At 42.3% G+C, this 24,073-nt stretch overlaps 1 protein-coding gene across 1 annotated transcript in view; it reads right to left on the bottom strand.

Moving 5' to 3' along the window:
- GALNT16 (polypeptide N-acetylgalactosaminyltransferase 16) overlaps positions 1–24,073 on the bottom strand; it is a 188,956-nt gene that overhangs the window by 27,026 nt on the left and 137,857 nt on the right. The window contains exons 4-9 of the mRNA XM_048485048.1: positions 18,368–18,435; positions 13,107–13,172; positions 10,610–10,731; positions 7,689–7,776; positions 4,782–4,866; positions 2,239–2,342 (exon numbers count right to left, since the gene is read on the bottom strand). Of these exons, the coding sequence (XP_048341005.1) occupies positions 2,239–2,342; positions 4,782–4,866; positions 7,689–7,776; positions 10,610–10,731; positions 13,107–13,172; positions 18,368–18,435 (533 nt within the window). The remainder of the gene's footprint in view (positions 1–2,238; positions 2,343–4,781; positions 4,867–7,688; positions 7,777–10,609; positions 10,732–13,106; positions 13,173–18,367; positions 18,436–24,073) is intronic.

Here is a 24,073-nt window from a genome sequence, read left to right as displayed (position 1 = left end):
TATATCTCAGTTATTCCCCCCCCCCTTTTCAGTTTGCACAGGTGAAAAAACATGGACAAGGGCAAGAACAGGTAAAGTAATAGAAAGTGAGAATTTGGTAGCATTGTGTTGATGGCTTTCTCTGAAATGGAAAAACCCTGCTCTGCTTTTAAGTGGTTCCTGCTCCCTGGTCCTTCTAATCAGATTAGTGTAGATTAATCTTCTCTTTTTAGACAAACCTTAGAGACAAACCACATGTTACGGCAGAGAGCTATATCTGAATCACAAGATTTCTTCTTTATGACTAAAGGAGTGTTGGGGGAAGGGGGTGCATTGAATTGGAGCTGCTGCACTGATGAAAGGTGGTAACCCCTTCCACCCACACAATTTCCTCCGATAAATATCCTCATCTTCCAAAACCTGCAGTTCACTGTGTGTGGAAGGGGTGGGGGAGACAGAAGCTTCAGCACAGCTACAATCAGAGATTGTCTGTGTTATAAATGTTGTTCAGCCTTTTCTGAAAAGTTGCCAAAGCATATGACATTATGCTCTCATCACAGAATCCTATTATATTTCAATTGTCTACAAGACCTCCCGACAAAAGGGAATTATTCCAGTGGTAGGATTCAAATAATTTAACAACTGGTTCTGGTGGTAGGAGTCAAATAATTTAACAACTGGTTGTTTATATGAATCATTTTAACAACCGGTTCTGCCAAAGTGGTGCAAACCTGCTGAATCCCACCACTGAATTATTCTGGTCAGAACAGAAGAGGAATTTTTATTTATTTATTTATTGTTTCGATTTATAAACCGCCCCATCCCCTGGGGGCTCTGGGCGGTGAACAACATTCACATATACAATTAATTAAATCGATAACAACAATATAATACTAAAAACCATTAAAAGCTACTTAAAAACAGCGGTTAGCATCATAATAGGTGCCCTATTGGGACTCACTTACAAGGAATGAGAGTATAATGTGAGAGTATAATGGGAAATACATAGGTAGGGATCTTAAGGGCATGCATGAACAATGATTCAGTATGGCAAACATCATGAGAGTCCAAAACAAACATTTCAGCCACATCCATCGCTGATATCAAGAACTGTCAATAATTAAATGAATTTTGGTAAGGCATGTAACTCATATGAATATTGTTTTAGAGGATATCTGCACAGGTACATTTTCAGGTTTCTTTAAAAGTCATTATATATTAAAAGTGCTTGCGCAACCCACATTATTCATGGAGCAGGTCTTGAGATTTCAAAGTTTGTATAGGTGTCTTTTATAAAATGTGCCAAATCTGTTGTTTTCAATAGATCAGATCCTGGAACTGTATATGTTAACATCTCACTTTACACCGCCAAATGGTGCTTTTATTTATTTTCCTAAAGCGCAGTTTGGTCTATATTTATTTAGACCCACAATCTTTTGGAGGTTTTGCTGCCTTGAAGGGGAAATCCACTTTTCTATTCAATAACATGGATCAGACAGTTACTAGACCTTTGATGTTCTAAAGCTCATTTGAATCCCTGAATAGGGGTGACCTTGCCAAGGTATATAAACTTTACCTCTTGCTTTGCAAACCTGCTGGCTGGATATCAGGACAGAAAAACAAAACAGACTCTCTCTCACACACATACACACACCCCAACACACACACACACACACACACACACACACACACACACACACACACACACACACACACACACACACACACACACACCCTTTTAAATGCATTCCTGCCATTATCAGCATATTAGTCCTTTTCAAAGCACCTAGATCCTTTTGATTTTTTAACTTTTCTGACACATTCTTTTCCCCTCCTACACCCTCAACAAAACTGCTATGTTTACAGTAGACACACCTTCAATTAACACACTAATTGTGATAGCCTTAGCTTGCTTGTGCAATAAATAATATAGCTTACATTTTCCAAGATTTCCCTATTCAAATAAATATGCCCAAAAGGATATCTATGTGGATACACGCAGGCAACATCAATAATAATATAGATCTTGCCAAGCCTTTGTTTAGCAATTTGTATAATGATATTGACATTATGCAGATCCGCACAGTAGTGATAGGAAACTGATCTTATCAATCTGAATGGAGTCCTTGAATGATTGCTGGAGCTCTAATTTGCAACTACTAGAAAATGTATGTTGCTGTCTAACCAGGAGCTGCAAGAATGATTTGCAAAAGACTGAAGAGAGGAACATGAAAAGAAAAAGTCAAGGCACCCACTCACCAAAGTTCTCTCCTCCCCAGATGTCCATCTGAGTGTCGTATTTCCCCAGATGGTTAAACCAAGACTTATTGATCACAAAGATGCCTCCAGCTATGACAGGTGTTCTGGGGGAAACAATAGAGGAAATAACACATCTAATATTAGAAAAATACCTTATACTCAAAATGAAAACTTTGCACTGATGCAAAATAATATTCTAATATCCTCTTTACAGTGATGGGCAGCCCAATCCTATGGGGTGGGGCTGAATGAACTCTTGGAGCCAGTGCAAAGGTGTGCTGGCATGTTTGCCCACCCTGCTGGTGTAAGTAGCATTTATGCCAGTGAGGAGGGCAAATTGGGAGGAGGGCAGGTGCTACGGATGTTGACAGCATCTGACCTGTAAGAGAGACAAGCCCCCAGAGCTGAATCAGTGTCCTGAAGGATGCTGGCACAGCTGGAGGGGTTCCGGGGGCATTTGTGGGAGTGGAGCTGACTTCAGTCAACTTTCATTGGAGTTTAGAACTGGGAATTCCCCCAGCATAGCCCTTGGACTTATGCCACTGGGAAAGGTGTCGTAAGTCTGTTTTAGGCTATGGAGAGCTTTCAAATAGCCAGGGAGTTTCTGGCATTTGCTGTCTCCCTGCACCACCTGGAAGCCCTCTGGAGGTAGAACAGCAGCAGCACCGTCCCCAGCTGCCTGAGCCTTGTGGATTGGGATATTAGAAATAATAGCCATTAGACCTCATACATTTTTACAAGACCTTACAGAAATTCTTACACATAGTAGGGGTGATTTCTCAACCAAGCGTAAGAGCTCCACATTCAGCTCTTCCCCTTCATCCTGCTCCTGTCCCTGGTGCAAAATTCCTTTTTTCTGACAGGCCTTGGCTGCAGTCAGTGTTACACTGGCTTATATTCAACCAGGATTTGCTAAATGAGCTTCTAAAACAGTTTTAGAATCCTGGTTAATCAAGGAACCTGTTCAGCTGTAAATACCATTAATGTCTGTTCCAATGGATCATTTAAATCTGGTTAGGAAAAGTAGGAGAATTCATGCCAGAGATGGGGGAGAAAAGGACAAGGAGCACAGCCTTACTTGATCCCTTAACCACGGCAACCAGTTATGTATGCATTAGTCCTAGGTCACATTATCTGATTTTTAGTGCTTCTTTCATACCCATCTTGATCCTCTAGTTCTAGTTCCTTGCCGAGAAGCTGGGAAAGTGTCCCATGGAACAGAGCTGATAAAGTTTCCCCAAGCCACAAAACTTGCTGATCCTAGTCATCCATGAGTACCAGCAGAGTCTGCAACAGGCTAACACACCTTCATGTTTTGACTGCAGAGACTGAAAGTACTGCATCAGAGCAGTGTGCAATGTGATGCAGTGGCTGGAATTCTGGACCCAGTCCAGAGGGACCCAGGCTCAATGCCTCACTTGCTGTGATACTCAGAGGCTTGGCTTGGCTTGGTCATTCTCTCTCAGCTTAACCTACCTCACATGGTTGTTGTGAATATAAACAAAGGAGGTGGGAACCCTGTACACCATTCTGAATTCCTCAGAAGAAGGGTAAGTTACCTGGATAGCCCAAACTAGCCTGATCTCATCAGATCTCAGAAGCTAAGAAGGGCTGATCCTGGCAAGTATTTGGATGGAAGACCTCCAAGGAATACCAGGGTTGTGATATGGAGACAGACAATGGCAAAGAAGAAGAAGAAGAGTTTGGATTTATATCCCCCCTTTCTCTCCTGCAGGAGACTCAAAGGGGTTTACAATCTCCTTGCCCTTCCCCCCTCAGAACAAACACCCTGTGAGATAGGTGGGGCTGAGAGAACTCCGAGAAGCTGTGACTAGCCCAAGGTCACCCAGCTGGTGTGTGTGGGAGTGTACAGGCTAATCTGAATTCCCCAGATAAACCTCCACAGCTCAGGCGGCAGAGCTGGGAATCAAACCCGGTTCCTCCAGATTAGATACACAAGCTCTTAACCTCCTATGCCACTGCTGCTCCAACTCTGCTGCAAACCAACTCTGAGCATCTTTTGCCTTGAAAACACACCATTAGTTGCCATAAGTCAAATGTGACTTGAAAACAACAACAAAAATAAATGAATAAATAAAAATCCAGGCAGTATAAACAAGCCCTGCATAAAATATTGTTAACTACATACTCCTCAAGACTGGGCCAGGTTTGGGGCCATTATCTGCAATACATCATCTCAAAACGGGCAATTAGTATCACAACACAGTGACAAACCATTCCTAAAATGAGGACAGTGACATGTCCCCAACTCACAATATGGGGTGATGGTGCACATTCATTACTGTCTGAAAAACCAATACCTTATGCAATGCATGTATTATAGCAGTACTGGGTACTCAAGCTAACAAACTGAGTTGCAAGTATTTGTCAGGAATATGAAAACTGTTCAGAGAACAATACATATTGATTAACTGTAGCTTGTAAATGTCCCACACGTGACTTCTGGACACTTCCATGGAAACATCAGTGAATAGAGCAGACTAGTTCTTCTACACAAAGAGAAATATTGCACATAAGTTTACCTTATGGACTGGGTGGGGTCTGTTCTAGACATCTTTTGCTCAATGGGGATCTGCTCCCACTTAAAGTGAAGGCTCCAGTCAAATCCTGAAATACAGAATAGGGTAGAACAAGGAAATACGTTTGCAGAGTCTCAGACTCGCCACGAAAACCAGCAACGAGAAAATCTCTGCGATTTAAAACTCAGCAACACATGCACCCTTTCTCCATTTGGGATATGTCAGGAAGACCCCCTCATGTTAAACAGATATGAATAACATTACCATGTACAGCTTACCATTAAATGAGGGTGATTTTGTTTTCGCACATGTGATCTTACAGCAGCAAATGCTTTCTATATACCACCAACATGCAGACATGAGCTTGGCCTTAAGATATTCCTACAGATGTGTGCTCTGTTCCTTAGCAATATTTGTCTGTGCTCAGTTACATTCCAGATCTTCCAATGTGTATTCCCAGAGTAAAATGCAGTAATTCGTGTTTCATCTTTCCCCTCCACTTGTCCTATGCCTCATTGGCTGCCAAAGTTATGAGACATTAATCAGCACTCTCAGTGGGATGATGTGTATTCCTAGGAACAAAGTCTTTCCTTTGCTGTAATTGCCTTTTCCTCATGTGGATCAGAAAAATGCTTCTTGATTTACAACATTTACAAATGGGGTAGATGCTGCGGGATGGATGGCGGATGCACAAGGGATCTACAAGACTGAAAGGGGGGAATGTGGAGCCTTGTACTTGCACACTGGAGAGAGAGAGTACTAAGTATAACAGGGTTCCAAAGATTAGAAGGGCATGATTTCCACATGGGGACAGGCTTGTATGGTTACCGCATTGTGTTGCCAATAACAGGCAGCAGCAACAAGGCTTCCATATGGCAGGTTTTCTTGCTAAATTCCCCCAGCAGCACCCATCCCTTCATGTGAGCAATTGAGCCTTTTCCAATCATTTAAAAGAAGCAAGTGAATACTGATAGATCAACATTACAACAATCTGTGCATCACATTCTCCAAATTCTCAGCTTTCATTTTTTTAAGATTTAAGTTTCTAGTCCCTTTTGATGCAGAGATTTGCCTTTTCCCTCCTATCTCCACAATGCAAAAGATGAGAGAATCACTTTCTGTAAACCAGAGCTGGGAATTTAAAGAACCTGATACACAGTTTTTTTGTAATGTTGTATTGTACGTATAATAATATAACATTGGTGATTTTTTTTAAAAAGTCCTTAATGGTGAGGGGTGTAAATGGGTACAGCAGCTTGAGATAGGAAAGTTCTATTCAATTACTAGAGCTCCACTCATGGTATTTTGGATTCTCTCTTATTCTTCAGTATCCTGTTCCAGAAGAGGAACTATTAACCTGCCACAGCTAAATAAAAAAAATTAAAAATGGGAAGCGCGTACATTATTTAAGTGGATAGGCTGCCATTCCATTTGGTCATGCTGCACAGCAATCTGGTAAGGAATGAAATTCACAGACTATTGGAAAGGGGCATATTATGCACAACTGCACCTTTCATAGGAAGCAAATGAAGCTGGCATGAATGTCAGCCACATCATAAGGTCCTCTTGTGTTGCTCAACACTTTTAACATTAAAGGAGCTCCATGAGTACAATTATACTTTTATTAGAATCCACAGCACTTAGGTAACATATGACCATGGGGCCGTGGCTCAGTGGTATAGCCTCTACTTTGCATGCAGAAGGCCCATGGTTTATTCCCTGATATCTCCAGCTGATAGGTGGGAGCCATTGGCAGTCAAGGTAGACAATACTGATTTTGGCAGACCAAGGGACTACTTCAGCACAGGGCATCTACAGCTATTTATATGACCAGGTCCTAACAACCTGTAGCAAAAGTCTAATGCATGCAGTAGACAGCAAAGGTTAACAAGCATACATTTATAAGCACAAAGTAGAGGAAGTCAGCTAAATGAGGTAAAACAAAGGATACATCCTAACAGCAGAGGTGCAATTCATAATCCAGCTCAACTGACATTAAGAACATAATGGAAAGCAAAAACCTACTGGTAACACCCTATTGCAGTGATGGCAAACCTTTTCGAGACCAAGTGCCCAAATTGCAATCCCAAACCCACTTATTTATTGCAAACTGCCAATACGGCAATATAACCTGAATACTGAGGTTTTGGTTTAGAAAAAAATGGTTGGCTCCAAGGCGCACGTTACTCGGGAGCAAGCTTGGTGAAACAACCATGCAACGCTTCGAATGGGTGAATCACAACCCTAGGAGGGTTTATTCAGAAGCAAGCCCCATTGCCAGCAACTGAGCTTACTCCCAGGTAAAGGATCATGCCCAGGCCAGCCTAGATGTGTGTGTGTGTGGGGGGGGGTGATTTTCCACCACCCCCACATGACAAATTCTGCATGTATGCCCACAGAGAGGGCTCTGAGTGCCGCATCTGGCACCCGTGCCATAGGTTCGCCACCATTGCCCTATTGAATGCTACTAAGTAGGGAGCCTAAAAATTCACATTTTTGGACTGGAATAAAATCTATAAATTTAGCTAAACTGTATCAGCTTAATTTGTTTTATATAATTCACAAGATGTTTTTAATGTTTTCAGGTTCTTTTGCAGAATTTAGATCTTCATGTCATTTAGAAAGAACTAGGAAATAAATGTACATAAAATATAGAAAACTGTGTAAGAAATCAGATTTGTAAGACTAGGTTCACCTGGGGAGGAACTGGGAAGTAAAGGTTTACCCTCTCCTGCCAATGTATTTCTACATTTCTTCCAAAACTACGAATGCAAACACATACAAAAATGGGTGAAATCATAGGTTTTCAGGCATGTTTTACAACAGGGATCAAAAGGGCCGTTATGTCGAGGTAATGCTAAGAGAAAGAAAAAGCCCTTTCTTCAGAATGTGTCCATTGGCTGTACATACCTCCCCTTAAATCTGCTGATGCTGCTAAGTAGGCAAAATTGTCCAAGCTTATCACATCAATGATAGGACTCACTACCCGAGTATAATCCTGAAAGAATGGAAAAGAAAGAGAAAAAAATTAGAATTCAGGGGGAAGGTGTAAAGATTAAGCTTCAGGAAATCAGAGACCATGAGATTTATGCACATGGCGGAATGGGAAAAATATTTGCATACCGTACTGCATCCCTTTGTTACCTCTGGGCTTCTTTCCGGTAAGAAATAATCTATGGCTTTTGCATATAAGATTGGAACCAATTGCTGTTTTGCAGGAGTGATACAAAGAATGAGACTCATTTAATGAGGGAGAGTCATAATATAACGGCTATTGCAACATGCCCACTTTCCGTTTTCCAGTCATATACACAGGACAGAATTGCAAAGGGATACACAGTGACTATCAGATGGTGCAGTTATGCTTTGATTTCCTTTGGTCACCCCAAGAAAGCCACTCATGGACTACTATCAAGCGAGCAGGAAATTGCTTCTTCCGAGGAAAGCTATTTCCCTTTCCTCTGAAAAACTTAAAACACACACACACACAACTCCCACTGCAGTTCTTCAGCAATTTGCTTGTTTTAAAACCATTTCACTGGCATCGTTTCCCTCACACTGTTCAGTGACATCTGCCTACTTCAAGTAGTCGGCAGTAATTGTTCCAGTTAATCATCTTCTAGAAAAATCGCTCTCTCCAACTGTGCTAACAGCTTCAGAAGGTGTGTCCAGACCAGATGTTTTCCCAGGGATATGTCCTGAGAACAGCTGGTGAAGTTTGCATCATATCCCATGTGGGGTCTCTAATTAGAACTGTTAATTCTAAATTTTGTCATTGTAAAGTCTCCATTAAAGAAGCACTCACTTCCTGGGAAATAGTTCTGCTGATAAAGCTATTATTCCAGCAGGGAGACAGCTTTTACGGGTAAGGATGCTGCTCAAAACAGTCATCTAGGGTGCTCACTTACAAGTAGAGCTATCCACAGGTAGGCAGCCCACTTCAAGTGACAGTCACTTATGGTCTAGTCAGTTTTACTTGTTAGAAGAAGCCATTACCCACCTTTAAGATCACCATCAGTTTGCTGTTTGCAAGTGTGGCTTCCAGCCTACCACATAGTGACAGCTTGACATCTTCTGTCAGCAGATCTACTCACAAATAATCATTTCAAACTGTTGCCTGTCTTGGCAGACTGGGAACTGGCTTACAAGGAATTCATGAGCTGCTCTTTGCATGTTCAGGTTTCAAAATGCAACAAGCAACACATAAATTTAGGAGGAAGAGAAGAGGGGAGATTCCTCCTTCTCCCAGAGACAATTTTGGAAGAGAGGTTAATTTGGACACAACTCACTGAGGAAGTGATTAACAGTCTGGAGGCTTGCTTATCTTGGTAGATGCTTGGTAGGATTATGAAAAACAAGAGGGTGAGCAAAAGGCCGTAAGCTGGTTTCCATTTAAGTCAGTGCGATGCCAACAAATTTGTCATCTTCCATGTTTAGGCAATACATTTCTATGGGCCAGAGACAACAAACAGAGCTGGCGCTGACAACCTCCAGATCTAAATGCCAAGTGGCATGATATGCCAAACACAATAAACTTCAAAAAATATGGCCGTGAAAATTGTGAGTGAGGGAGCTGTCCAAGGAAGGGAAGCTATCACACTTCCACACCCCAGTTCCTTAGCAGAGGGATTGTGTCAGCAGAGGGAGTGTGTCTTGACCCTGAATACTGAGATATTGACACCAGTATCTTTGCATAGGTTGAGTCCAAGGTTCCCATCTTATGTGATGTGTGACTGGTGGTTCTTTTCATTTCCCATGTCCTCAGCACTTGATTCAGGTCACAACTGTGGCACGCATGGATAAAGGGCTTCAGTTTTCCCACTCTGCACCATTTTCTCAATCTGCCATGGACTTGAGGATGAACTATTTGGTCCACTGGGGCAACCCAGATGTACGTTTGTGGGTTTCCCAAACAGGTCAAATAGTTCCCCTCCCAAGCAAAGACGGTTTCAGGTAAGGGAATGGGGAGGAAGGCAGAAGCCCCTTCTCTATGCGTGTTGCAGCTGTGATCCAAATCAAGGACAGCTTTCAAATCATATGTGATAGTTACACAGGACACACAGGGTAGGACACTAGACCCAACCACTGTACTCTGCAATCTATGAAGACACCCAGCAAATCCCAACCATCTATTAATAACAGACTTTTGGGAAAAGTTGGACCTGGCTCCAAACAGCAGGACTGAGCTTCACCTCTGCGCACATCCCTTGTTGTGAAGGTGGTTGGTCACAAGGGCCGCCATTGCTATTGTCGCTATTGCCAGCAGCAAGATTTTATGAGCAAATATAAAGGAAAGGTTTATCGGTTAGTGAAAGGGAGGATTTATTGAGCAGAGGCTTTTAAGTCTCCAGCTCCAAGGTTTCTTGGCACTCAGCTGAACTTTTATGTAGCCTGCATTCTCCCGCCTTTCTTGGGGCCCAAGATCTTTCTTCTGAGAAGGAGAAAGCAGGCCTTGAAGATAGCAGGGACATCTTCCCTCCCCACTCAGCTCTGCCACAACAGATTTTTCTGTGTTGTCACATCTCCTCTCTGACCCTCTTGGCATGTGTGGATGAGAGTTGCAAATTCAGCTGTATGGTTTTCCCTTCTACACTCCAGGCTCATGACATTTTCCATACTCACCCCACATAATACAACATTCCAGAACTCAAGTAAGAGATTCCCCTTCTGGGATACATTTTGGAGGACATTAGGGGAGTCACAGAAACAGTTGTGAGAAGAAATTCAGTAAAAAGAAAAAGGAGATTGGAAACCCTAATTTCTACTTGCAGTACTGTATCTCATGAACAGAGGTACTATGCAGGGGAAGAAGGGAGAGGACACCTGCTCACCTCTCTGACTCTTTGAAGCATAGGCTGCAGCCATTCACTGTTCACCTCACAGTGACTGTCCAAGAAGGTCAGAATCTCTGCTGTCGCTGAATCAGCTCCTCGCACACGAGAGCGGATGAGCCCTAAAAGGGGGTTGAGACAAATGGAGACAGAGAATAGTGGGAAAGGACAGGATACAATTATTTAGGGGAAAAGAGAAAAGACTGCTCTTGCTAAACTAGCAGAGACCAAATGTGCATGTAGCTCAGCGCTTGCTGCAAGTCACATTCTTGAACTGATCTTATTGTAATCAGGAAACAGGGTAATCCATCTAGTGTTGATTCCATTATCATGGGCAGATACCTAAGTAGTGAAGGCATAGGAGACAGCCCTTCAGATTCATGGATCCAAATAGCCGTAAGGGATTTTTAACTAATTGGACCAGTCAAGATGCTGAAATCCTAGTTAACGCCTAGAATAGGAAGCAGATTGGGGGGTTGACATGACTAGCTGCCACTGCACAGTCCTCTCTGTGGCTAAAGGGAGAGTGTGAGGCAATGAGGGAGTGAGGATGCTAACTTGAGCACATGTAGATGGAATCTCATGGCAAATTCAAATGAAGTGGCCTAGAGCCCACTGGAAGGCCCACTTTTGGGCAGCAATGGCAAAAGAAACTTCCTTCTCTAACTTCAACTGTGGCTGTGGCCTTTTCCAGCAGAGCTTTTCCAAATGGTGAAAAAACTTTTACATCCAAGTTCCTCTTCACTGGAAGGAGTACGTTATTTGGTGCCTCACTGAGGCAGCTTTGTGGAATTCTCTGTGAAGCAACTGATTATATCTTTTTTGATTTTGACTCTACCATGAACTCAGAATCCTCTAGGTCTTCTGCTGGTCAACTCATATTGGATAGTTCCAGTTGCTAACATCTGAAAATGTGGATGGGATATTTCAGTCAGTGCACATTTCAGTTCTTCTGCTTGACCCCTGTCCTTTGTGTTTAGTATTAAAAAGCTGGGATAAGCTGATGGTCTTCTTGCTGGGTCCAGTGGGTGTCATCCACACGAATCATATTATGTCAGTTTTGCAGTAGCTCTCCTGGTTATCAGTCTGCTTTAAGGTCAAATTCAAGGGGTCAATTTCAGGTTTTTCCCTAGGAACTCTGTATGACCTGGGATATTTGATGGAGCAAGTTTTCCCATATCAACTTATTTACTTGTGGAGATCCAGAACTAAGATGTTGACGATACCAAGGCAAGGCAAGGCTGGCTTCAACCGTCAAAATAACCTGTTCATACTAGCCAATATCCCTTTACCATTTATGATCTGTCAAATCTTAAGTTCCTCCTTAGTAAACATCAAGCTTTTGACCCCCTCCCCTGCCTTCTTTAGGTTAATTTATTTTTTTTGCTATTTCTAGGATGTCCCCAAACTATAAGCCTCTCTTGTTTTAGGATTGACCTAGTTTTGCTTTGCTACTTCTTGATTAACACAAGCCCTTCACTACTGGATATAACTGTACAATTACGATATTGTATTGTTTTAAAACATATTTATGGCTTATTTCGTGCATTATTGCTTTTTTGCTTTGAATTTTTTAAAGGTGGATGACAGATGTTCTAAATAAACAAGCAAATAATTTGAGCATGGGAATCAATTTAAAATGAATAAGCTAAGGGTAGACATCTGGAGGCACAGACAAGGGTGATGGCTGAAACCGTCCATTTCCAGGATTTCCAAGTACATTTTTTAAAGCCTGTTATTACTTCACCTCCTTTAACTTGCACCAGTGCCCACATGGGGTCAGCACGTATTTCTCAGCTAAGAAGTGACCTACAGTCTGGAGGCTCATTCAACAGGCAATGACCCATACTAATGCGGACAAGCCCCACGGAGCCAGAAAGCAGAGAACCTTAACAGTGCTTAAGTGGCTTTGAAAGAGTGATGTGGTAGTTCCCATCTCCTGGGTGTTAAAAAAAGAAAAGGCTGAGCCTTAGAAGCATGGGTGACAAAACACAACGTGCCTATGATTGAAAACATTATTAAAATGCTTGTTAAAACTTAAGAAGTATGAGTCAATGCCAATATCTCTAAATCTAGAAATAAATTATGTTTTAATGTCATAATAATTGCAGACAAGACTGCTAAAAATGTGGGATGGAAAAAATGTGAGACTTGTGAACTGCCCCATGGGAATTAGTTACAACCTGCCTTGTATCAAAAAACAGTTCACTCCTATACTCACTCCTAATGCTCAACACCATCCATTAAATTTTTTTGTGAAAACTTAGGATCTAGTCTTAGCTAAAGCTTTGCTGTTTAAATAAAGGATGGTCTGGATTGCCCAGGCTGAACTGGGGAGGGGAGACTTCATCTGTTGTTGTTTTTTAATGAAGCAAGGAAAGGGATGCGATGGACTCAGAGGGTGATGTTTGTATGTCTCTCCATCTGACATCTTCACTTGGTCTGCTGTTGTGCTTTTGCCCCTTGCAAGTAGATGCTTCCCACAAAGTGGGCTCACCTTCTCGCCGACTGTTCCTCAAACATTTGACCTTCGGTATCTTGGTAAGGAGCTGGCAGTCTTCAGCTAAAGACAAGAGGAAATAGTTGGCTCGAGCACACAGAATCAGGAGAAAGATGCAATTAATTATTCCCATGTTTCTGAACACAGGGCAATGCTTTGCTTTCACATATAATATTACTTAACAGATGGTTTCCACAGCAGTTTTCATCCCTGTGGTGATTTCCAGTCAGTATTTAAAGGGTAAATGAGCAAAGTCTGGATCACCAATGGTGTTAAAAGCAATGGGGGGGGGGGGGGCTTCAGGGGGAAGGCAAGTGGTAAAGGAAAGCTTGGAGAGTTGCTTCCCTTCTGTGACTTCCCCAGTGCCAATAACCCCCTCCTGAGGGTGGCTTGTAAGGGAAAAGAGGTCTTGAGGCCTTTGTGATATGTGGCTGCACTTCTACCCAGGAAGGACTAATACCATAGACAGCTTAGGACATAACAACACACTCTGCCAGAAGATGAAAGCTTCACAAACCCTTATATTCTTGTTAATAGGACTGTGAGGTGTAGGTGGATAGGAGTGTAGATCAATATCATTCTCCAGAATCCCTATACCCTGGCTTTTTATCCCATTGGAAACCGGGGGGGGGGGCATAGAGGGATTGTAATGAAGAGGATGTAAGAAACTCTCTCCCACCAGTCAATGTCCTGCAAATGCCAGTCTTTGTATTGTAAGGCAAACTTGAGTAAAGGGACACCATATTTACTCTACAGGTCTGCCCTGTGATACATAAATGAAAACAAGGCATGTGCCATAATCTGGAAACACGCAGGGAAAGGAAGAAAAAATGCGGTGAAGAGATTATTTCTTGCTATTGTTGGTTAGTAACAATTCATCCTTTCTCGAGAATATGCACATGTGGTAGTTTGTTCTCTGCATCATTATCCATCATGAAGATCCAGAGAGTTCTAATGGCGAGAAAATTAAGCTTGACTTTTTGGAGGTTAATGCTCAGGTCTCATCTCAGTTCTAGCCCAATGTCTTGGGGAAAGTATCCAGATTTTTCTTCATTTAGGGAAAAACACCTCTTTTTTTAAAAAAAAGTTGTTGCACAGATATGTGCCTTGAACCTCAGTAACAAAGGCAGGTTATAAACAAACAAATAAATAAGGTGCCTTAAATAGTTATAATCTGATCCTAACCATATTTGCTCCCATTCAATAGGGATTATTTCCTTGTAAGCATGCTTAGGGTTGCAGTGCTGGAATTAGACAAAAATAAAGCAAAGGGTTTTGTGAATGTGCGAAAACATCCATAACAAGGAATCCCAAATTATAGAATCTGAATAATTAATGCAGGTCAATATGCTGTTGCTGCTTTAAGTCCCTTTTTAGCAGAAATGCCGGGTGCATTTTTAAAGAAATCAAATACATAGGGTTTTTTTCTTGTTTTGCACAAACATGCTCAGTGTTTGTTTTTATAATGAGCTGTTTACTGACAGAGGAAACAAATAAACATTTTTAAAAATGAAAGCTAAGATTGCAAATTAGATTTTGTGCCAATATTCAATTTTATATGAAATACCTGCTCAAGAAATTTCATCCTGCAGTGGAAAAAACTGTTTGAGGGAGGGGGGAAGGGTTAAGAATCTTTCCTTTCTTCCCTGTTCAGATCTTTCAGTTCAGACTGCAGCCTCCAAGGTTGCATTTTATTTTTTTTAAACCCCTCTGGGAAAAAACAGCACGGAGCCCCAGTCTGACACAATGGTCTAAGAGTAGTCCCACATAAAATTAAGCACACCATAGAGACCTCTCACGTGTGCTGCCCACTTGCCCTCTTTTCACTCACCTTACTGTGGAGTACAGCATGCTGCTGTATAGATGAGATGAGATACACTATTTGGACCATGGCTGGCCACAAACAAAGCATTTGCTACTCTATTATAAATGCATCAGAAGTACAGATATCAGGCCAAATTTCTTTCCCCTCTAGTTCATCCCTTTGCTTTTCCTTTCCACTGCAACAGTGGCAGCAGCTGTTTCTTGTGCTCTTTCCCATGTCTTGCAAAACCCATCACTTATCATCTCTGCGCAGCTTTGGCATCCTGGTGAGAATCAGGAAGGCCACCAGCCAAAGTACTTTTCTTGGCACCACGGTCTTGGAGTTCTGCCATGTTCACAGGCTCCCCACTGCCTGAAATATGGTGGGCAGTTTGTCAAGGGCTGCATCATTGAGATACAGAGACAGGTATCCTTGATTAAAAGCTACTGAGATATTGCTGGCCGTCTGTTAGGCACGGATACCAGTGTCCTAAAATGAACCCATGAACCATAGTAAGTTATTCACACTCCAAGAATATGGCAAAATTCCAGTCCTCCTATGGCAGCAATGCTTTCATGAGTCAGAAAAACTATTAATAGACAAAGTTTAATTTCTATCTTAAATAGAAGTATTTTTTAATCCTGTTGTTCCTTAAGGACCTCAGGGTGCCACACATGAAGTACTTATTACCTGACAACTATACTTCAGAATAATGAGATGTAGCACCAGACTATCAAAATGTGGACCCAAATAATCGAAATGTAACCTGAACAACTGTGAAATCTCAGGTTAAAGGAATGATGGAACATCTTATTTATTTTATTTATTTATTAGATTTACAGGCCGCCTCTTACCATTGGATAAGATCAGGGCGGCTAGCAACAATCGACAACTACAACACTAAAACCAACAATTACAATGCAATATCACAGCACCTTAAATCCTAAAAAAAATAACAAATCAACCAGAGGAGGGATGAATTAACAATCAAAATATGGAATCATATGGAATATGGGGGGGAGGGGGGAAGAAAAAGGAAGGGGAAGGGGCAGGGGCAGTGGCACAGCTAAAAGGGGACAGGGGGCACGTTGCACTGGGCGCATGCCTGGGGGGCATGAAAATTGTCCCCCCTGACCCTGACCCCCTTCCCGCCTCATCCTGCTCTACCATCTGGCCCGTTTTCAGCCGGCAGAAAGATGTTCTGCTGGCTGGAAAAGGTAAGTGGGGGGGGCAGGACTGCGGGGGGGGGGCAGAAAACATGGAGTGCGCCCCAGGCTCACTCATGCCCAGCTACAGCCCTGGGAAGGGGAGGGAGGCCAGCCAAGTTGGACATTGCTGCACCCTTCAACCACAGACCTGCTGGAACAGCTATCAGTCCACATTTCTGTTTCAACCACTTCACCATGGCCTCCAAACAACTGACCAATGTATCTGGGACAGTATCCGGCTGGCCACCCATCAGCAGGTACATCTGGGTGTCATGGGCATACTAGTGGCAACCCAGCCCAAAACTCTGGACTAACTGGGAAAGAGGGGCCATGAAGATCTTAAATAACAACCAGGAGAGGATTGCCCCTTGTTGGACTCCACACACCAATGGGTGACCTTTCCCCTTATGTTATCCTCTCTCCTTGACCCTAATATGCTGAGTGCTGAGGACCAGGACGTGGTAATACCCAACCCCATTTCTCTTGGGTGCTTTATGGTGCCATACACAGTATCCATTAGGCCTAGTGGGACCTCAGTCACACCCCTGAAAGAGTCACAAATTAGCCTGCTGAACAATGATAGCTGGCCCTTCAACTGCCAGCTACCTCTTTGGTGGCTCTACCTTTGAGGTGAAAAAGGAGCCAGTAGGGGAGAGATTGCTCCCAGGCTGGTATTGGCCCCTCATGGGTGCTGCCATATTCCTGTGGGGATTTGGGGCAGAAAGATCCACTGCCCTTTAACTGCCAGCTACCTCTTTGGTGGCTCTACCTTTGAGGTGAGAAAGGAGCCAGTAGGGGAGAGATTGCTCCCAGGCTGGTATTGGCCCCTCATGGGTGCTGCCATATTCTTGTGGGGATTTGGGGCAGAAAGATCCACTGAATATGCTCCAGGCTGAGCTAAGATCTTTAAGGAGGGGGCTGAGGAAGATGCATTAGTTCTGGCTCCCAAATTAAGATGTAGAGTAGGGGAGTAGAGGTGGAAATGGGTGACCAAAGGAAGACTTCTAAGGAAGACAAATCATAAAGTTGGACCTGGCAATAATCCAGGCCCTGAAAAAACAAGGAAGGATTTTTTTTGGCTCAGCCTAGAAACATAGTGGAAACACATTGCTCCCTCACTGGAGATGCCAAAGTAGCTATAGAATAAGCTGCAGACAACAAAATGGAGAAGGGGTGTGAATATACCTGAACCAGCTGCCCTACCTCTCACCTGGGAGTGAAGACAAGCAATTCTCAGTAATTCATGGAGCTGCTGGATTTACAGTTCTGGTATGTCTCCTGTTACAGCTGAAATCCCTGGATAAGCATTCTAAGCTGCCTCCTGTCTGTATCTTTCTCCCTTTATAAAGGAGATGAACCCAATGTGAGAATAACAGCACTGCCTTCCAACTGACACCTGAAGAGAGAATACTGACCTTGCTTTACTGTTGAAGTCTTAACTGGGAGACTCCCTTACTCTTTTTATTTGAGCAGTTGTCTTCCCAGATTTTCTTTTGATCCTGGCTGATACACAACTTGCTGATAATGCAGAATGAACATACAGCAAAGGAGATCAAACTAGGGCCTAGCTCTGCAGATACTATGAATTATACTTGCCATTATACCTCCTTTAAAAATCACATCTTATCATTCACTAAGGAAACTAAATGTTTTAGCCTCATTTTATGTTTCTGTGAAGAAATCCAACATGAAAAAATGAACAACAACCTTTTGTGTCAGGTTCCGAAGGGAAAAAGAGTGCCTCCTGTAGTATGATTCCAGCCACTTACGGCTCAGGGATGGTTCTATTCTGTGAAAACCCTAGCCTGAACCTGTGCACAGCAACCCTAATCTGCCAAGGACACAGCGGTGCTCTGTGGCATACATTATTTCCTTCTGCTTGACCCTGTATTATTGGAGTGCCGAGCTGAGTATACCACTTGCCAGACTTCTGATAATGGCACACAACATGGTGGTTAATGAAGCCAAAGTGAGCATTCTGGCTTCCGGGTTAAGACTGTCAAGTGGAAAGGCAGCAGAGAATGAAAAAAGGCCATAGGAAAAGAAATGAACTGGGTTTTTTTTTCCTTTGGGCAGAAATTAATCAAAACATAGCAAAATGTTTATTCCTTCCCCTGTTGTCTCATTATTCTCAAATTAAAAAGCAAAGAAAGGAAATTTCTTGAATGAGAGAAGAATATGTTCAAAATGGTCTACAAAAAGCTCAGAAGATAGTTACCAAGGAAGCAAGGAAAAGAAATACTTACGATCAGAGCTGAAGTCATCTACTAAAATTATTTCCTGAATCAGGTTGGCAGGAGTGCGATTCAGAACACTAAAAAAAACAACATATCTTGACTGTAATTCTAAATAAAACAGAACTTGCTAGCAGCACTAATCCAACAAGGGTTCCAAAGAGATCTCTACAAACAGACTAATCCTATCAAAATCCAACCTGCTTTGCTGTACTGCAAGTTAATGAGTTGAGTTCCATGTCTTATGAAAGCTGTGTCCGTACCCAACCAATTCACTAATATGTCAGAGAAGCAAGTAAAAAAACCCATTCTGTTGCACCCTAGTATATTCTTGTCTGCAATTCACAGATGGATTATCAGCCAAAAAACAAAACAAAACCCTTAGAAAAAGCCACTATTCCCTCAGCATTTAGAATCATATTCCAGCAATATGAAAATATGGAGGTCTGCTGCAAGGACTACTAAAATAATACATGGAACACACTAAAATGCTACATTAATACCAAGTGCTGTTATAAGGTTCTGATTTCCCCGGGATATCTTCCCAGATAACGTGCAGAATGATGCAGATGTCTGAGTTGTGTTCCAGGATACATTTTGTGACAAACAGTTGGTGCTGACACACCCTGAATAACAGCCATCTTGTATAGAGCAAAGAGTGCCAAATGAATAAGCAGTTCATGAGAGACAGCTGTCTCTTGCACTGTGAAAGTAGATAAATGATTTATGAGTGACAGGCATTCCCTAGAACAGGAGATCCCAAAAGGAAAGCCATTCAGGACTGTACTTTAAAGCTTCTGGGACGTAACTTCTTATTTTTGTAAAAGTTCCTTTGCTTCAGCAGAAATTTAAAATTCAGTGGCTGATTATGCACAAGGTGTCTGTGGCATTGCAGGTGTGACTGTTCATAGCAGCAAGATTTCTTGTAGGACATATTTCCTCAAGTCCTACTTTCACTTTCCAATCTCTCTGTGGCAAGTGATATCACTTCTAGTGTGACTTTAATTTGCTTTGCTATCAGAGCAGGGCCAATTTGCCAGTGAGCACAGCTTTGCCCCAGACATCTTCCCTCCACCTATAGCCAACCTACCTAGCTTCACTCTTCCCATTCCTTCCCATTGCCTTCCACACCTTCCCCCTCGCCCCCCCCTTCCATGTTGTTGGCTCCTTCCTGCTTCCTTCTCATCCTGCTAGCATCTTTCAGTAGCCAGCAAGTAGAAATCAAAGAAAAGAAGCTCAACCACATGGGCTTAGCCAAAACACACAGAGCTCTAAATTCTCTTATTTATTTATTTATTTATTTGTTTGTTTGTTTGTTTATTGTTTATATTTTTATACCACTCTATCCCCAAGGGGCTCCAGGCGGTGTACAACAAAAATCAACACAATACTAGATTGGGGAGCAAACCATACAAATATAACCATACAAATATAATAACAGAAAGCCCTTGGTTCCACCATACATGCAATATTCATATGCCCTCAGCCCTCTACTTTTCCAGGGATGGTGTGAATCCTTCCCTTCATGCATTACAGGGCTTTAAAAAACTTTATTTCTACTTCAAGTATTGGTACCATATTAGATCCAGCGAAATAATGATAGATCTGATACAGGAATATCAAAATAGCAAGCCTCTCTCTCCTCCTGTGGCAGCAGCAACAGAAGGAAGCGTGTGTGGATGTGAGAGAGAGAGACTACACTTGTCTATTTGAATGTTATGTAACTGAGGCATATGTTGTGTGGCCAGGTCAAGGGAAACTGGTTCATTTTTTTCTCAGTACAAGTCCATTGTATACAGACCTGATTGGCTGTTGCCTAGTGTTATCACATTGCCCCTTTCTCTTAATAATTTTGCAGCATTTTAAAATTTGATTCCTAAGCTGGCAAATTATTTGAAGAACAATTTGGATTTATACCCCACTTTTCTCAACTGTAAGGAGCCTCAAAGCAGCTTACAAACTCCCTTCCTTCCTAACCCCCCTTAGACACCATATGAGATTGGTGGGGCTGAGAGGGTTCTGAGAGAACTATAACTTGCTCAAGGTCACTCAGCAGGCTGCATGTGTAGGAGCAGGGAAACAAATCCACTTCACCGGATAGGTGTCCACTACTAAGGTGGAGGAGTGGGGAATCATACCTCGTTCTCCAGATCTGAGTCCACTGCTCTTAACCACTATACCACACTTGCTTAAATCAGAAGTAAACAATTATCCAAGCACTGTCGTAATGTTTTATCAACCTTCTATAAGTGTACCTTGCCAATATTAGTGATTCATAGAGAACAAGTACATTAGTGTTCACCAAAAGTCAGTACTATTTCTGATGTAGCTGATCACCCTTCATTTCTGTAATGCAATTTTATAGCTAGATATGGCAGTCGTGTTGTCTCTCAGGCATCCCATTTTCTGCCAAGAGGTGACTTCTTTCTTTCTTTCTTTCTTTCTTTCTTTCTTTCTTTCTTTCTTTCTTTCTTTCTTTCTTTCTTTCTTTCTTTCTTTCTTTCTTTCTTTCTTTCTTTCTTTCTTTCTTTCTTTCTTCCTTTATTTATTATTTAAACTTTTATACCGCCCCATCCCCAAGGGGCTCTGGGCAGTGTACAACATAAAACATAAATATAAATAAAGTATTAAAAACCTTTATAACAGCGATAACAGTGACAATGATAATAATAGTAATAATAGAGGCGTCCGGTCAACCCCACTTTTAAAATTCTCCCCGAGAAAGAGGGGGAGGAGGGCAGCGACTTCTGTGCTCCTCATGCTCAGCTACTTACATTATGTCAACCAGCTTGTCTCACAGACAGCACATTTAAATCCTCTCCTAGCCACTCACCAGGTTGTTGGTGGTCAACACATTCACCATGAATGACTGGCCTTTGTTTTCTCATACTCCATGCTCAACCACTGCAAGTTTTCAAAAAGTCTCTCTAGTTACTAAATCTTCTCCTATCTGAGGCTTAGTCATCAAGCAACTGAGAGCCTTCTTGGTTATGGTTATGGAACAGAAACTTTTAAGCTCCCTCCCCAGGGAGATTTATCTGACTCCATCTATCATTGTATTCCACAAATAGATTATAACTTTGGGGGCGGGGGGGAGGAGGAGGAGCATTTCCTCACATAATCTTCTTAGCCTTGCTTCTTGTTTGTGTAATTTTCATATTTTAATGTTCACTGCTTTGGGAACCCTGAATTGGGTGGAAAGATGGCATAGAAATGTTTTAAATGAATTTATCCTGATTTCTCATTTGCAGCCTTAGTGTTGCTGCCTTTCAACTGGCAACCGCCAAGAGACTTTCGTGATGAAGACTCATGCAGATGGTGTCTGTAATACCACTTCTGGTTGGATTATCAAATGTGAGGAAGCAACATTGTGGGATATTCTAGGTCAGGGGTAGGGAACCTGCGGCTCTCCAGATGTTCAGGAACTACAATTCCCATCAGCCCCTACCAGCATGGCCAATTGGCCATACTGACAGAGGCTGATGGGAATTGTAGTTCCTGAACATCTGGAGAGCCGCAGGTTCCCTACCCCTGTTCTAGGTTTTCACTGAAACTCTCTGGTAAACATGAGGGTTATACAGCCAGAAGTGATGTTGTAGTATTGCTGGACACCATTCTCCTCCTATTCCTCTCTCCCCATCACCATACTGAGCAGCAACAGGAACAAAGATTGTGGCTGGGAGGTTGTCCTCCAAAGTGGGCAGCCTGGCCTTCCCAGGCAGCCTGCCAATTCTCAATCTGCTTTCAGCTTCCACTAATCAACCTGTAAATATTATTATTCCTTAATATTTAATGGTGTGTTACATGTTGTACATAACACATAACACAGAGAGTTTCAAATCTAAAATATAAACACAAAGATGTTACTTACTGAACCCGCAAATATATGGTAATAGGGAGAATCATGACAATGAAAAAAATGACTAAAGGGCTCATAAGCTGTCTTTACATTTGCTAAAGAACTATGGTAGGAAAAAAAGTTGAACAATATTTTAATGCCTGTCTTTGATCAAGTACTTTTGACTTCGGCTTGGAAACTTTTGCCCTACCTGGAACATCCAATCTAAATGTGCTTTGGGAAAGAAATCCGTTCTGCATCAGAAGCATGACCATCTAGGTAGACAATAACTTTTTTCCAGCCCAGCCTCTCACCTGATTTTACTGCAGTCCTGTGCAGGCTTGCAAGAAGCCAATACTTGGAACAGAACAGTCCGTTTTATACTTCATGTACCCCACAGCATTTTACAGTAATTACCTAGCGGTTGGGGTACTGGCTGTGTAGATGAATGTGGTAGCAATTATACTCATAGTGATAATTCATGCCCAGCCTAGTGCATTCAGATCCATTTTATTGAGATATATGGATTACCTCAAGCACCTTGAAAACTGCAGGAGTTTTTCCATTTCAACCAGAAAACCAAATAACAAGTGAACCTGAGCAGAAGTAAATGTTCTGTTCATACAGTCTCAAAAGCAAGGTTAACAAAGCTAAAAAACTACAAAGGTAAGGACTGGGCTTGTTGATTTGGTAAAGCTGAATCAGTAAAAACCCCAAAGAGCCTGATTTGGCTTTTTGGGGGGGTTTTAATCGGCCCCAAATTCAAGCCATGACAAAAAAAACCCAAGCCAAATGTTTGGAAAACCCGATAAGCTGAATCTCTATTTGGCTTATCAGATTTCGGTCATTTAAAGTTTAAAGGGACACTTACACAGTGGCTAGCAGCTGCTTGGAGTCCCTTTAAACTGGCTTGAATTTTTAAAAAAACTGGAGAATCCCCCCCCTCTGAGAATTATCCCCTTCACCTTAATTACCTTTGCTGGGTGTCTGTTGGGCATTCTGTTCGGGGCTGGGGGGGCTGCTTAAAGGCCAACCCTCCTGCATTGCTGAAGCAGGGCTGGCTGTAGTCACTCTCTCCTTGGCTTCCCTGGCTCCACTTTGAGTGCCCTGTTGGTTTCCAGGGCAACAAATGGGAGAGGTCCTTGGAGCTTCTCTCCCAGGCAATGGCTGGTATGCATTTCTGCAGGGAGCTATAACTCCCGGCAAAGTTTTTGCACTTTGGATAGAGGAAGGGGAAGCGAGAAGTAAGCTGGGGCCTCAGCAACATAACTGCAAAGGTTACTGCAAATACTACTGTTTGGATAATCAGGGAAGGTTTTATTCCCTGGGATATTTCAAGTCTCTGGATGGGTGCCTGGCTGGCTCTAAAAGCATACCATGCTGGTTCCTGGCCAGCCCACTGTGTTCCAGACTAAGGTTGAGGGATAGTTTAAGATTTCCCTCTAGAACTTCTGCTTCCTCTGTCTGGTCTCTGGAGAATTTGTCTTTGTGGGATACCACCAGTCCTGCAGAGGAGGTACCCCTGGAGAAGAAGATGCTGAAGAGTTTGACTGACTGACCCAGTTTAATTTTTTTAAATACTTGAATTTTAAAATTTTCACTACTGTTTGTTTAACTTGTTTCTAGTTGGGCTTGGAAGTGGTGGGGGAGGCTGAGGGTTTAGGCCCAAAGGCCTAGAGTCCAGGACCCAAGGCCCAGGCTAAGCCTGCATACAGGTTTAGTTTTTTAGCTTCTTTATGTAAAAAGTTACCTGCTTGTTTTTGTTTGTACTTCCCGTTCTCTAAATTTGATATAATTGACGATTATTGTGTTTTTTTAAAGTTCTGTATTTCTGATTTAAGACTGCTGTTGTTGTGATCTTAAGGTTTGTGGCAAGAACT

Source organism: Sphaerodactylus townsendi, linkage group LG02 (assembly GCF_021028975.2).
Source record: "Sphaerodactylus townsendi isolate TG3544 linkage group LG02, MPM_Stown_v2.3, whole genome shotgun sequence".
In the NCBI taxonomy this organism is placed as follows: domain Eukaryota; kingdom Metazoa; phylum Chordata; class Lepidosauria; order Squamata; family Sphaerodactylidae; genus Sphaerodactylus; species Sphaerodactylus townsendi.
This window is presented reverse-complemented; position numbering and strand designations above follow the sequence as displayed.